General features: G+C 35.3%; 2 protein-coding genes across 3 annotated transcripts in view; one reads left to right on the top strand and one right to left on the bottom strand.

Moving 5' to 3' along the window:
* The window catches only part of LOC130902737 (uncharacterized), an 8317-nt gene extending 2276 nt beyond the window's left edge, over window positions 1-6041 (bottom strand). The window contains exons 1-8 of the mRNA XM_057815001.1: window positions 5841-6041; window positions 5664-5692; window positions 4012-4802; window positions 3680-3955; window positions 1943-2058; window positions 1610-1864; window positions 1485-1529; window positions 7-218 (exon numbers count right to left, since the gene is read on the bottom strand). Of these exons, the coding sequence (XP_057670984.1) occupies window positions 7-218; window positions 1485-1529; window positions 1610-1864; window positions 1943-2058; window positions 3680-3955; window positions 4012-4802; window positions 5664-5692; window positions 5841-5984 (1868 nt within the window). The 5' untranslated portion in view covers window positions 5985-6041. The remainder of the gene's footprint in view (window positions 1-6; window positions 219-1484; window positions 1530-1609; window positions 1865-1942; window positions 2059-3679; window positions 3956-4011; window positions 4803-5663; window positions 5693-5840) is intronic.
* Window positions 1-14320, top strand: part of LOC130902739 (UDP-glucosyltransferase 2-like) — a 27512-nt gene extending 13192 nt beyond the window's left edge. Inside the window, exons 1-6 of one of the 2 annotated variants that reach the window (XM_057815005.1) lie at window positions 6878-6956; window positions 7760-8000; window positions 8643-9244; window positions 9305-9524; window positions 13228-13447; window positions 14028-14320. In XM_057815005.1, the coding sequence (XP_057670988.1) occupies window positions 6954-6956; window positions 7760-8000; window positions 8643-9244; window positions 9305-9524; window positions 13228-13447; window positions 14028-14301 (1560 nt within the window). In that variant the 5' untranslated portion in view covers window positions 6878-6953 and the 3' untranslated portion in view covers window positions 14302-14320. Of the gene's footprint in view, window positions 1-6877; window positions 6957-7759; window positions 8001-8642; window positions 9245-9304; window positions 9525-13227; window positions 13448-14027 lie in introns of those variants that run through there. The other variant, XM_057815004.1, reaches the window with a different exon arrangement.

The following is a 14320-nucleotide window of genomic DNA, read 5'->3' as shown; positions in this document are numbered from 1 at the left end:
ACATACTATTTTTTATCGCTCAATTGTGTGAAAACTTCATTTAAATAATCCGAGAATAATATATTAGTATCTCCTGTCACTTTATGTTTTCCTAATAATTTTTCAAATAATTCAATCCAATCAATATCCAAGTCATATTTTTTATTTAATTCATGCAATGTAATTGACTTTGATTTTCCGTATGAATTAGGGACGTTACGATATAACGCTAAATTTTCCTGAAATCAAATAACTCAATTTAACAGCTATCGAAAATCCCCATCATTTATTTACATGTTTTTTCAAACTTTGGCAACGTTGCTTTAATGTGACGTCTCGCTGTACGACGTCTTGTGAAATGAACTAGACATAACTATATTAAATTTGCGTTACCTTTATTTCGATTATGTAACTATGATTTTATATTGCGTTACCCTAAATTCGATTATTTTGGAATTACGAAACATCTAATAAGATATGCCAGTATTCGGGCAACGCCGCTTCTATCCCTGACTTACTCTAAACAATATTTTCACAGTTTTCATCTATAATTATGAGACGTATTTCAGTATAATGATAACTCGACTTTCATTATTTTAGCATAAAAAAAATAAATTTATATTTTCGCTCCCCTATCACTGGCTCTTATTTCATATCCCAACAGATTTCGTTACCTTGAATTATATTGCATTATCATTAATTGATTTGCGTTACCCTGACTATGATTACGTTACTCTGCATAAAATCGCGTTACTCTTAACTCGACTGCGATACTCTGAATCAAATTGCGTTACCTTAAATTCGATTATGTTACTCTTAATTAGATCGCGGTACCCTTAACTCGACTGCGTTACCTTGAATTATATTGCATTACCTTGAATTTGCTTATGTTACTCTGAATTAAATCGCGTTACCTTCAACTTGACTGCGATACACTGAATCAGATCGCGTTACCTCGAACAATTTTACTAAATATTAGAACGGCGCCGGTTACACATTGCGTTACCCGAAATACGGTAGGATATATATGGCAACGCCGCTTTTCATCCCTAACTGATACCAAGCAATAATCTTAAAGAATAATTTCACACTTTTTAGATGTTTTGAGACGTATTTCATTATGATACTAGGTTAGGTACATGCTTTTAATAATGAAAAGAATAAAAGTACATTTTCAATCCTCCAGTAGTGGCTTTTATTTAATCTCCTCAGACTGCGTTACCTTGAATCCGGTTACATTAAGCTGAATCAGATTGCGTTACCCTTAAATCAATTGCGATATGTTGAATCAGATTGCGTTACCCTTAATTCAACTGCGATATCCTGAATCAGATTGCGTTACCCTTAATTCAACTGCGATATCCTGAATCAGATTGCGTTACCTCGAACTAGATTAAACTGGAAAAACAAATTTCTAACGAAGCCTAATGATGTTATGCCAAAAAAACTAAGGACTCGAAGATATTCTCGAAAAAAAACGTGAAGTTATTTTTTACATCCCTCACCTGAATTATATTTAAAATTTCGAAAAAATTCATTTTTGTTTCTTCCTGCAAATAAAAAAAAATTATAAATATTTATTTCAAGTGATTTTCATTTAGTAAACATGGTGAAAATAATAAAAAATTACCTTGGGTACAATATTTTTCAAGAAATCCATGTCGTCAATTTTACTAATTTCCTCTATTTCTTGCGAAAATTGAATTATATAATTTTCAATTTCTGTTTGAATGCATTTATCGACGTAGCTGGATATTTGATTTAATCTCACGATGTTGTCCACAACGCTACCAGCGATTTCAACGAAGCAACTTTCTTTGATCTGTTCTCGTAGAGACCAACCCTTAATATTAGTTTTTAGATAGCTCAATCCAGGCAATGTCATCTGAAGTAAATAAACATATGACGTCATCAAAATTTAATAATTAATAACAGAAAAAATATATTTGCGAAATTTTTTTACCTCAAGTATGAATATGTCGTTTCTAATATTCAATCCAACGTCAAAAAAAGGCATGGATTGTGTCAAAATAGATTCTACAACTATATCGGAAAAGTCGCTTCCAGGAATTTGTTTCACTGAAAATAGATACACCCTGTATATCAGTTACGTATAAATGAGCTTAAAATGCTAAAACAACAACGAGATACCCATCGTGCGGTATTGTCAAATTGTGCTTTATTTCTGATAATGCTTTAGAAATATCTACTAAGAATTAGGTGTAAAATATAAAAAAATATATTTACAAGAAAAAAAATAATAATTAATAATTAAAATATATGTGTTATTATTTAAATATGAAAGTTGATTATTAATTCTTTTCTTTTTTTATTGTTGATATTACATGTGTTTAAAATTATTTTGCTCTACGTGACAACGCTGTGTAAAGATACTCGCGCCATTTTCTTATACTATCTAGAAATCTCGCAGTTGTCACTAGATCGTTGATTTAGTTTAGTTTATAGGTAATTATGGTTATTTATAAAGTGATTGTGCTGCTATAAACTCAGTAAATGTGTAACAACTAAGGTTTATTAGTGATACATTACTAAAAATTGGATTGTATGAACTATAATCTCTTTTTTCTGGTAAGTAGTTTGTTTTAACCTCAATTTTTGAAGAACCGGCGTCGTCGATATTAGTGGATGTGTTTATTGCACTATTTTTAAAATTAAAATAATATGAAATAACTAAAATATAGTATATTGTTTTGTTTCACCGTCCAGTAAATCCATATTTCTATTGATAATTGTATATCCACTCATATTAGATCTTCAACAACCTACTACATTGTAGGTCTCATACCAAGAAAGAGAAGAAGAAAATATGGTTGTCATCCTTAATATATGGGGTATAAAAAATAGTTAATATAATTAATATTTTAATTGTTGATCCATTATTTTAAATTTAAATAAAACCTTTCAAAGGTTTAATTGAATTTCCGATGTTGCCAAAGTAGTGATCAATTTTTGGTATATTGAAGAATGAATAAAAAAATTTTTACTCATTCGCCATCGTATTTAGTATATTTGAACTACTTTTAAATTTTCAAAAAAATACAAAAACTTCATGCGAAAAAGTACGTTGTATATAATAAAAACATCGATATAATTTGTTTCATAGTACAGGGTGATCATAAAGTAAATAATAACGTTATAGAAAGTATTTTTTCGACTTACTGCTTTTACTGAATAGGCCTGTATAAATATTAGTAACTAAACAGCTGCTATACTTGTTAAAGGGTGTATAGGGATAAATTTTTTATATCTAAATGATTTTTTTCGAATTAACAACCACTTTTTCTTCAATTATTTGAAAAACTATGTGGGACATTTGAACTACTCATGAATATTTTCACAAAAACACAAAAATTTCATACAACAGTGACTGTTGTACATGTAAAAACATCGATACGACCTATTTCTATTTGTTTTATAGTACAGGGTGATCATAAAGTAAATAATAACGTTATAGAAAGTATTTTTTCGACTTACTGCTTTTACTGAATAGCCCTGTATAAATATGAGTAACTAAATAGCTGCAAGGTTTGTTAAATGATGTATAGGAATCAATTTATTATATAAAAATAATTTTTTATAATTAGCATCAACGTTTTATTCAAATATTTTAAAAATTGTGTGGGACATTTGAACTACTTCGAAATTGTTAAAAAAACTCTCGTACTATGAGAATACTCACGATTTTTGATTCTATTTATCCTGTTAATAGAATGCGCGTGATTGTTGCAGGCGTGATAAAAATCACCAAAAAATCCAATTCCATCAGAATGATTTCTATCGATTAAATGGATCAAATTTTTAAACATTTGCCTCAAAAAACGATCCTCGCTGCCTTCTTCCGGATTAAGACAAATCTTATTGAAATAATCACCGCATTTATTAATATTCTCATGATTCATCATCGACAACATCGTCGAAGACACCCTCTTACAAATAGCTTCTTCACAAATTTTTTCTAAAACAATTTCAACTCCCATCATTCAAAAATTCAAATTTCGTTAATAAAGTTACCTTCAAACGGTGCAGGTGTGGTATCAGTAGAAACATATTCCCCTATATCGAATGAAGATGTAGAAGAATCAGCAGATAAGATTTTATGAGTACCAACAGACTCAGTAGTGGTTGTTACTGTAGAAACCTCAGGGGTACTACTTGTTGTAGGTGCTAAATTACCAGATTCAGTAGTAATTACTGCACTTGGTTTTGTTTTTTCTGTGGTAACCACATGGGTACTATTTGTAGGTGCCAAATTATCAGATTCATTAGTAATTATTGTCCTTGGTGTGGCTTCTTCTGTGGGTACCACAGGGGTACTACTTGTAAGTGCTAAATTACCAGATTCAGTAGTAATTACTGCACTTGGTCTTGTTTTTTCTGTGGTAACCACATGGGTACTGTTTGTAGGTGCTAAATTATCAGATTCATTAGTAATTATTGTACTTGTTGTGGCTTCTTCTGTTGGTAAGACAGGGGTACTACTTGTAAGTGCTAAATTACCAGATTCAGTAGTAATTACTGCACTTGGTTTTGTTTTTTCTGTGGTAACCACACGGGTACTGCTTGTTGTAGGTATTGGCAAGCTTGTTTCAGTAGATGTAGTGTTTGTAGCAGTTGTTTGGGTTGAAATACTCCTTGTAGATGCAAATAATTTTAGAACAGATGTTGTGTTTGAACCAACAGTTGATGTCGATGGTTGAAGTGTACTGCTAGTAGTAAGATTTGTTTCTGTATCAAAACTATTCCTGATTGTTGTAATTGAATGTTGAGTGGTGGTTTCAGGTGTTGTAGGTTTATTATTTTTGCTAAAATTGAACGTTAAAGTATTAAATAAATGATAGAAAACAAAAAAATCGACTCGACTCGCACGCTCGATACTCGAAATTGCCATTAACTAGGAACAAAAAAATAATCCAAGGGGGCTAAATCTGGCGAATAAGGTAGCTATTCAAACTTTAATTCATTAATTTTCACTTGCGGCCGTTTTTACTTGATTTCTTCTCTCGAAAGTTGCAATAAGACTTACCGTTGATGTTTTTTTTTCATTTTTCAAGATATTTAATGAAAATTATACCGAAAAACCGACTTGCTTGCAGTCGGAACGTTATTTGTCTTCTTTGAACCCGGTCCTCCCTCTTCGGTCCATTGTTTCGATTGCTCTTTAGTTTCCGGTGTGAAGTGATAGACCAATTGTGATGAAACAGCCCGAAAATTCAGGTTTCTTTCATTACCAAACACTTCACGACGATGATTTTGTTCAATTGTGATCACCCATCTTGCGCACAGCTTTCTCCGTGTCCAAATTTCCAGTTATTATGTCTGCTAGGTCGTACAGTCTCGTCTAAACTGTTCAACTTTTATATTGGTTGGACTAAAGCCTTTCAAATGAAAGTATTGTCTCAAAAATCCAACGAAAACGTTCACTATTGATGGCTGCCAAACGAATAAACTCAAAAACTTGGCGTCTCCAATTTTAAAACATGCTGTAATTTATCAAGCAACTACCGCCATCTCTAGGTTAGACCAGGTACTTCAGGAACCGTCTTGGTAGTTTGATAATGAATTATAGAAGACAAAACAGTCATTTTGTTGAATATTTTTTGAAAATTAGAAATAATAAATAAAGTAAATGTTAATTTTAGTAAATAGGATTCGTAGGAACTCACCCTTTATTATAATCGGATTCAGGTTCGTCCTGGAATGAAATGACAACATAGTTAACGCTAAAAAGTATAAAAAGAAAGACTACAAGACGAAATAAACATCAAAAAGTCGAATTTTTCCACTTTTTCGATGGTATGCTTCTAGTTTCGAAACTTTTATGAAAAAAAATAATAACTTACCGTTATTTTTGTAGTATTTGGTTTCTTAAACGCGTATAATAGTAGAGATATCAAAATTAACATTGCCAAAAACGCTAAAAGGGCACAAATGAAGTTTTTATAAGACGCATCTTTCCTATTTCGATTTTTTCGATTATTAAACATATTCGTTTCGTTGTTGTACTCCCTGGCACTAGTTCAACTAACTGCGGTATCTTCAATACCAAATTATTATCTTTCGTAAGGAAGTTGGTGAAATTATCAACCGATTTAGCCACTTCCTCGAATATTTTTTTTTATAACATACGGTGAAATCAATCCCACTAGATAAAAAAATAAAATATTCAAAAAGATCGAGACACTTCTCCAAAATTTGTGATTTGGACGCACCAACAGGTTCTTCAGGTGTGGAAAAACCTCGAAATCTAATTTTGAACAAGAAGAAAACGTTGGGTACCAAACAAGGATCCGTCATCACCAAAAAAACCACCAAAAAAAATGTTTCGAGTATGTAAACAACTCGAAAAATAATCACTTTAAGATACTTTAATTTTTTTATTAATTCGCTTCTTGAAACGTCACGTAATGCTAAAGCCGGTACTACACGATGTATCCAACGTTCGCGTTCCAACGTACAGCTGTACATTGGAAGTAAAGCTGCAATTACACGATGAATCCAGCGTTTGGGCCTCCCAACGTTGACTGAACATTACCTAAACTCACCAAAAGAAAAGAAAACATAACGACACGGAATTTCAAACATAAAAAACCTGTCGACGCGAAGGATAATAAACGCAACGACTTTAAGTATGATCTGAAGACGTTTCGTGACCTCAATCCACTCCAGAGACCAAGGAAAGGTCGACCAAGGGGACTTGACTGTGTTGACAGTTGACAGTGTTGCCATATCTCGAAACTTAAGTAGCAACACTCGTATGTACGAAACATCTTTATAGATCCATTAAAAATTTACCCTTTTTGGTATATTAATGTGACGACCATGTATAAAAAGCATTATTTATAAAGTATTGATAAGAAAATATATATCTAAACGACTTGTTTATTGAGATATTCATTAGGAGATAATTTCGAAACATTAAACGAAAGAATTCATCAGAATTTAATCACGAGAAAATGGTAAGTAGTTATAATTTTTAGTAATATCAGTTTCAGTATTCTATAATTTCAATCATATTTGAAAGGTGTCTCAAAAAAGAAAGTTCAATTCATTGGGAATTTGTTTCTTAAAAATAACATCGTCCAAATTTAAACAAGCACTAAAATTGCCTATGACAGTTCCACACCGTAATCGCCGCCATTTAGTGACAGATATTTTCTTGTAATTGTTTAAGAGTAGTCGATTTGTTAGTATAAACATCAGATGTAACATAACCTCACAAAAATCCATGCAATTCGTTCTTTCGGTAGCCGCACTGCTCAAATCTTAAGCTATTGTTTCCATATTTTCGTTAGTTGTCGTCAAGAACGCGGCGCGTCGACAACAGAGCCCGTTTTTAAGAATTTCTGGTATGTCTTCCACACCTTTGAACGATTTGGTAGCGGCGAATTAGGAAATTGTTATTGAAATTCGCTACTCGACGAGCAAGTGTTTTTATGACACGAAACACAACTGTCTGATGCACGAAAAATGTTGTTTGACTTATACCGATATTACCTTGACATTACTTAATCGAATATTATATCTACAATGTTTGTTATTTATTAGAGTCGCGTTTCTAACAGTACATGTTTGTTAATCGAACCAAATTACACGTTTTTGATTTATCTCGGTTTAATTAGTTTTGAGGCACCATTCGCGCGCTTAATCATCTGGTTTACGAACTTAAGGCTTTGATCAGTAATAAGTAATACAAAGATGAACTTTTTTTTGAGTCACCAATCAAAAACTACTTTCTTGAACCTGAAAAATTTTTTTTTAGTTATTAGTTATGAAGAAAATAAATCTAATTGTATGTTCGATTTTTATAATTACGGATATGACTTTTGAAATATCCGCCTCCAATATTTTGATAGTAGACAACGTTCCGTCACCTAGCCATCAGATTTGGAACTATGGAATCGTCAAAGCGTTATTAGAAAGGGGGCATAATATCACTTTGTTGGGATTAAGAAACATCGACATTATCCTTCATGAAAATTTAACTATGTACGAATTAGAAGGTAATGAAAGTTTCTATGTGCAATATATGTGAAACAGATTTAGTTAGGTTGCAGTCGCATTTCTAACAGTACACGTTTGTTAATCGACCCGAATTACACGTTTTTGATTTATTCAAGTTTACGATTAACCTTACTAGTTTGACATAAATATTTGATTAATTATCAAAGATGAATATATCTTTCCGCGTTTTGTTTAGAATACAATTAGAATAGTAATTAAGACGATGTTTTTCTAATCTAACTTACTCAAGGTGGAAAATATTAAACTCCGTTATTCAAACAAGCTCAAACGTTTTGGTCTTATTGAGCAGTCGCATTTCTAACAGTACACGTTTGTTAATCGACTGGAATTACACGTTTTTGAATTATACAATTAGTTTTTAACCACCGAAAATATTTTATTGAATATCAAAAAGACAAAGAAATGTGTTTTCATAATGTATCTTTATATATAGGGTGTTTCATTTCAAAAAATCTAACTTTATGGCATTCTGGAATACCCTGTAATATTGTAAATAATAATATAGTGTGAAGACTAATGATGATGATGAAGTTTTCAAATTGATATCTCGAAGAACGACGATACGCTAATCAATCATTCTGCATTGTTTAATCACACTGTATAATTAAACTTTTTTTTAGCATTGCCTGAATCGACGAAAAACGTTTTAAACATCAACAAACTACATAAATATGGGGTACTTGACAACATTAAATTAAAAAACGATTACGAAATTTCCACGTGCACTCGTAATCTCGAATCTCCATCTTTAAACGCCATCTTAAATTACCCAACAGATTTTTTCGATTTACTTATATTCGATATAAGTTTCAGTTGTTTATTACCTTTAATTAAAAAATTCGATTTCCCCCCCAGCATCGGTATAACTGCTTTCATGATCCCCAAATACATATCGGATATTTTCGGTAAAGACGTCAACCCTTCCTACGAACCCTTCATGTATACGACATTTTCCACCGATATGAATTTCGCCCAACGAATCCAAAATTATTTTTTCACGTATTTTGATACCTACACGTGGCGCAGGCTTTACGATTCCGAGTTGATTCAAGTATTGAACCGATCGTTCGGAAATCACATGCTACCTCTTCATCATCTACACGATCATCTTTCGCTGCTTCTTTGTAACCTGGTGATTGGTTTCCACTATCCGAGATCGTTACCGCCTAGCGTGATACCTATCGGAGGTGTCCATTTGGACCTTATCAACAAATTACCTAAAGTAAGTACACTAAATGAAAAAAAATGTTTACCAACTTGCTTGTTATAATAAATCCGACAGGATCTTCAGGAAATAGTGGACGATTCCCCCCACGGTATCATCATATTTTCGTTAGGATCGAATCTAAATTCCAACGATATGGATTCAACTAAAATCCGTTATATTCTCGATGCATTTTCGAAATTAAACGAAACCATTTTGTGGAAAATAACAAAGACGTTAGAAAACGTACCAAAAAACGTGATTTTGCGCAAATGGTTGCCTCAACAAGAATTACTAGGTATCTGTCCGATCTTACATACGTCGGCATAAGTCTGGCAACGCTGTCGTAATAGTATGGAATACGGACGGAAAATTCTTAAAAACGGGCTCTGTTAACGACGCGCCGCGCTCTGGAAGACCCCGTATTTGTACAAACTAACGAAAACATGGAGACTGTGGTGCTGCCGCGTCTCCTCCATAATTAATCGAGTTACTGCGTGTATTGGAATGCTCAGAATCCTGAGTTGTATGTATGGACAGGTTTCCATGCGGTAAAAATGTTCGACGTACCCGAACGCGATTACGAAACTACGTTTACTTAAAATCTACAACAATTTCCGACTCGCCGATATTAAATTTCTTAATAGTATGGAAACCGTACGGGAAATTTTTAAAAACAGGCTCTGTTAACGACGCGCCGCGTTCTGGACGACCCCGTATTTGTACAAACTAACGAAAACATGGAAACTGTGGTGCTGCCGCGTCTCCTCCATAATTAATCGAGTTACTGCGTGTATTGGAATGCTCAGAATCCTGAGTTGTATGTATGGACAGGTTTCCATGCGGTAAAAATGTTCGACGTACCCGAACGCGATTACGAAACTACGTTTACTTAAAATCCACAACAATTTCCGACTCGCCGATACTAAATTTCTTAATAGTATGGAAAACGTACGGGAAATTTTTAAAAACGGGCTCTGTTAACGACGCGCCGCGTTCTGGACGACCCCGTATTTGTACAAACTAACGAAAACATGGAAACTGTGGTGCTGCCGCGTCTCCTCCATAATTAATCGAGTTACTGCGTGTATTGGAATGCTCAGAATCCTGAGTTGTATGTATGGACAGGTTTCCATGCGGTAAAAATGTTCGACGTACCCGAACGCGATTACGAAACTACGTTTACTTAAAATCCACAACAATTTCCGACTCGCCGATACTAAATTTCTTAATAGTATGGAAAACGTACGGGAAATTTTTAAAAACGGGCTCTGTTAACGACGCGCCGCGTTCTGGACGACCCCGTATTTGTACAAACTAACGAAAACATGGAAACTGTGGTGCTGCCGCGTCTCCTCCATAATTAATCGAGTTACTGCGTGTATTGGAATGTCAGAATCCTGAGTTGTATGTATGGACAGGTTTCCATGCGGTAAAAATGTTCGACGTACCCGAACGCGATTACGAAACTACGTTTACTTAAAATCCACAACAATTTCCGACTCGCCGATACTAAATTTCTTAATAGTATGGAAACCGTACGGGAAATTCTTAAAAACGGGCTCTGTTAACGACGCGCCGCGCTCTGGAAGACCCCGTATTTGTACAAACTAACGAAAACATGGAAACTGTGGTGCTGCCGCGTCTCCTCCATAATTAATCGAGTTACTGCGTGTATTGGAATGCTCAGAATCCTGAGTTGTATGTATGGACAGGTTTCCATACGGTAAAAATGTTCGACGTACCAGAACGCGATTACGAAACTACGTTTACTTAAAATCCACAACAATTTCCGACTCGCCGATACTAAATTTCTTAATAGTATGGAAACCGTACGGGAAATTCTTAAAAACGGGCTCTGTTAACGACGCGCCGCGCTCTGGAAGACCCCGTATTTGTACAAACGAACAAAAACATGAAAACTGTGGTGCCGCCGCGTCTCCTCCATAATTAATCGAGTTACTGCGTGTATTGGAATGCTCAGAATCCTGAGTTGTATGTATGGACAGGTTTCCATGCGGTAAAAATGTTCGACGTACCCGAACGCGATTACGAAACTACGTTTACTTAAAATCCACAACAATTTCCGACTCGCCGATACTAAATTTCTTAATAGTATGGAAACCGTACGGGAAATTCTTAAAAACGGGCTCTGTTAACGACGCGCCGCGCTCTGGAAGACCCCGTATTTGTACAAACTAACGAAAACATGGAAACTGTGGTGCTGCCGCGTCTCCTCCATAATTAATCGAGTTACTGCGTGTATTGGAATGCTCAGAATCCTGAGTTGTATGTATGGACAGGTTTCCATGCGGTAAAAATGTTCGACGTACCCGAACGCGATTACGAAACTACGTTTACTTAAAATCCACAACAATTTCCGACTCGCCGATACTAAATTTCTTAATAGTATGGAAACCGTACGGGAAATTCTTAAAAACGGGCTCTGTTAACGACGCGCCGCGCTCTGGAAGACCCCGTATTTGTACAAACTAACGAAAACATGGAAACTGTGGTGCTGCCGCGTCTCCTCCATAATTAATCGAGTTACTGCGTGTATTGGAATGCTCAGAATCCTGAGTTGTATGTATGGACAGGTTTCCATGCGGTAAAAATGTTCGACGTACCAGAACGCGATTACGAAACTACGTTTACTTAAAATCCACAACAATTTCCGACTCGCCGATACTAAATTTCTTAATAGTATGGAAACCGTACGGGAAATTCTTAAAAACGGGCTCTGTTAACGACGCGCCGCGCTCTGGAAGACCCCGTATTTGTACAAACTAACGAAAACATGGAAACTGTGGTGCTGCCGCGTCTCCTCCATAATTAATCGAGTTACTGCGTGTATTGGAATGCTCAGAATCCTGAGTTGTATGTATGGACAGGTTTCCATGCGGTAAAAATGTTCGACGTACCAGAACGCGATTACGAAACTACGTTTACTTAAAATCCACAACAATTTCCGACTCGCCGATACTAAATTTCTTAATAGTATGGAAACCGTACGGGAAATTTTTAAAAACGGGCTCTGTTAACGACGCGCCGCGTTCTGGACGACCCCGTATTTGTACAAACTAACGAAAACATGGAAACTGTGGTGCTGCCGCGTCTCCTCCATAATTAATCGAGTTACTGCGTGTATTGGAATGCTCAGAATCCTGAGTTGTATGTATGGACAGGTTTCCATGCGGTAAAAATGTTCGACGTACCAGAACGCGATTACGAAACTACGTTTACTTAAAATCCACAACAATTTCCGACTCGCCGATACTAAATTTCTTAATAGTATGGAAACCGTACGGGAAATTTTTAAAAACGGGCTCTGTTAACGACGCGCCGCGTTCTGGACGACCCCGTATTTGTACAAACTAACGAAAACATGGAAACTGTGGTGCTGCCGCGTCTCCTCCATAATTAATCGAGTTACTGCGTGTATTGGAATGCTCAGAATCCTGAGTTGTATGTATGGACAGGTTTCCATGCGGTAAAAATGTTCGACGTACCCGAACGCGATTACGAAACTACGTTTACTTAAAATCCACAACAATTTCCGACTCGCCGATACTAAATTTCTTAATAGTATGGAAACCGTACGGGAAATTCTTAAAAACGGGTTCTGTTAACGACGCGCCGCGTTCTGGACGACCCTATATTTGTAACAACTAACGAAAACATGGAAACTGTGGTGCTGCCGCGTCTCTTATGGGTTCATAATTTTTTGATTGACCAAAGTTATCTGAAAATGCTCTAAAATTTACGTGGACAAAAGGACAACGTTCCAACACTCGTGAACATCCGTCATTTCATGCAGGACACCTCTCCTGACCTCCAAACTGCAATCAAGGAACAATTTGAAACTCTTCGCGGACATCTTGACGTAAATGCGTTTATCAAGATGGCCACTCTCTTTTTCGATTTTTTTTTTTGTAATTTTGTTGCCCGACTTACGCCGATCCCTGTATACGGATAGGAATTTCAATCGATACATTTTCCAGCTCACAATAAAACGAAATTGTTCATCAGCCATTGCGGTGGATTGAGCACCGTGGAAGCGGCACGTTTCGGAGTACCGATTTTGGCACTACCTTTTATGCTCGATCAAAATCAAAACGCGGAACAAATTGAGAATCAAAAGTGGGGAAAAGTTTTGCCTTTCCAAAAAATAACCACCGAAAATATTTACGACGCTATTCATCGGCTTCTACATAATCCCGAGTGAGTTTTTGGTGTCGAATTATACTACGAGGACCAAATAATAACCGAAATACCATTTTTTGGTTTTTTTTTTGCTATAAAAAGTTGATATTTTTCACAGTTTTTTCCAATATAGTCGTCGCAAACATCTACACAGTTTTCGGACGCCTTTTTCGTAAAATTATCTTGACTTATTACATAACCTCAATCTTCGCACTATTTTCGAATCGTAGCTACTTTCAATGGACCAAATTGATAGTCCCAAGGCGACAAATCGGGACTATAAGAAGGGTTTCCTAACCTACTTAGTTGTCTTGCAGCAATATCGCGTCATTTTCGTCTGTATGCAGGTTTTATCGTGTTTTTGGTGGCTCCTTCCTCTCCATACCGCTGCAGGAGACGGAAATTTCCACCGGTGGGTTGTAGTTTCCGAAAAGTCCCGAAGGTGACGCCTCGAGTTTGAAATTTTTAATTATCTTTTTTGAAAAACTTTTGCAACCACCCTCGTACGTCATTACGCCAATTTTTTTTTATTTCGGTTATTTTTGTGTATCTCCTCGTACATTATCCGTTCAAATATGTTGCGTTTTGCTTTTTTTAGATATCGTACGAACGCTCAAAGAATGTCACGTTTAGTTAGAGATCAAACTGACAGTTCTAGAGAGCGCGCCATCTATTGGATAGAATATGCAATTAGACATAACGGCACTCGGTTTTTAAAACCGGAAACTACGAATTCATCGTTTTTTATAAGATATTCCTTAGATATTTTAACATTTTTAACCGTACTGTCGATAATTTTAACGAAATCGTTAATAACTACATTGAAATTTTTAATTACGTATTGTATAAATCGAAAGGTTAAAGTTGAATAAACTTATTTTCGTTAATAAA

Source organism: Diorhabda carinulata, chromosome X, assembly GCF_026250575.1.
Source record: "Diorhabda carinulata isolate Delta chromosome X, icDioCari1.1, whole genome shotgun sequence".
Classification (NCBI taxonomy): Eukaryota; Metazoa; Arthropoda; class Insecta; order Coleoptera; family Chrysomelidae; genus Diorhabda; species Diorhabda carinulata.
Note: the sequence above shows the minus strand (reverse complement) of the source record. Positions and strands in the feature narration are given on the sequence as shown.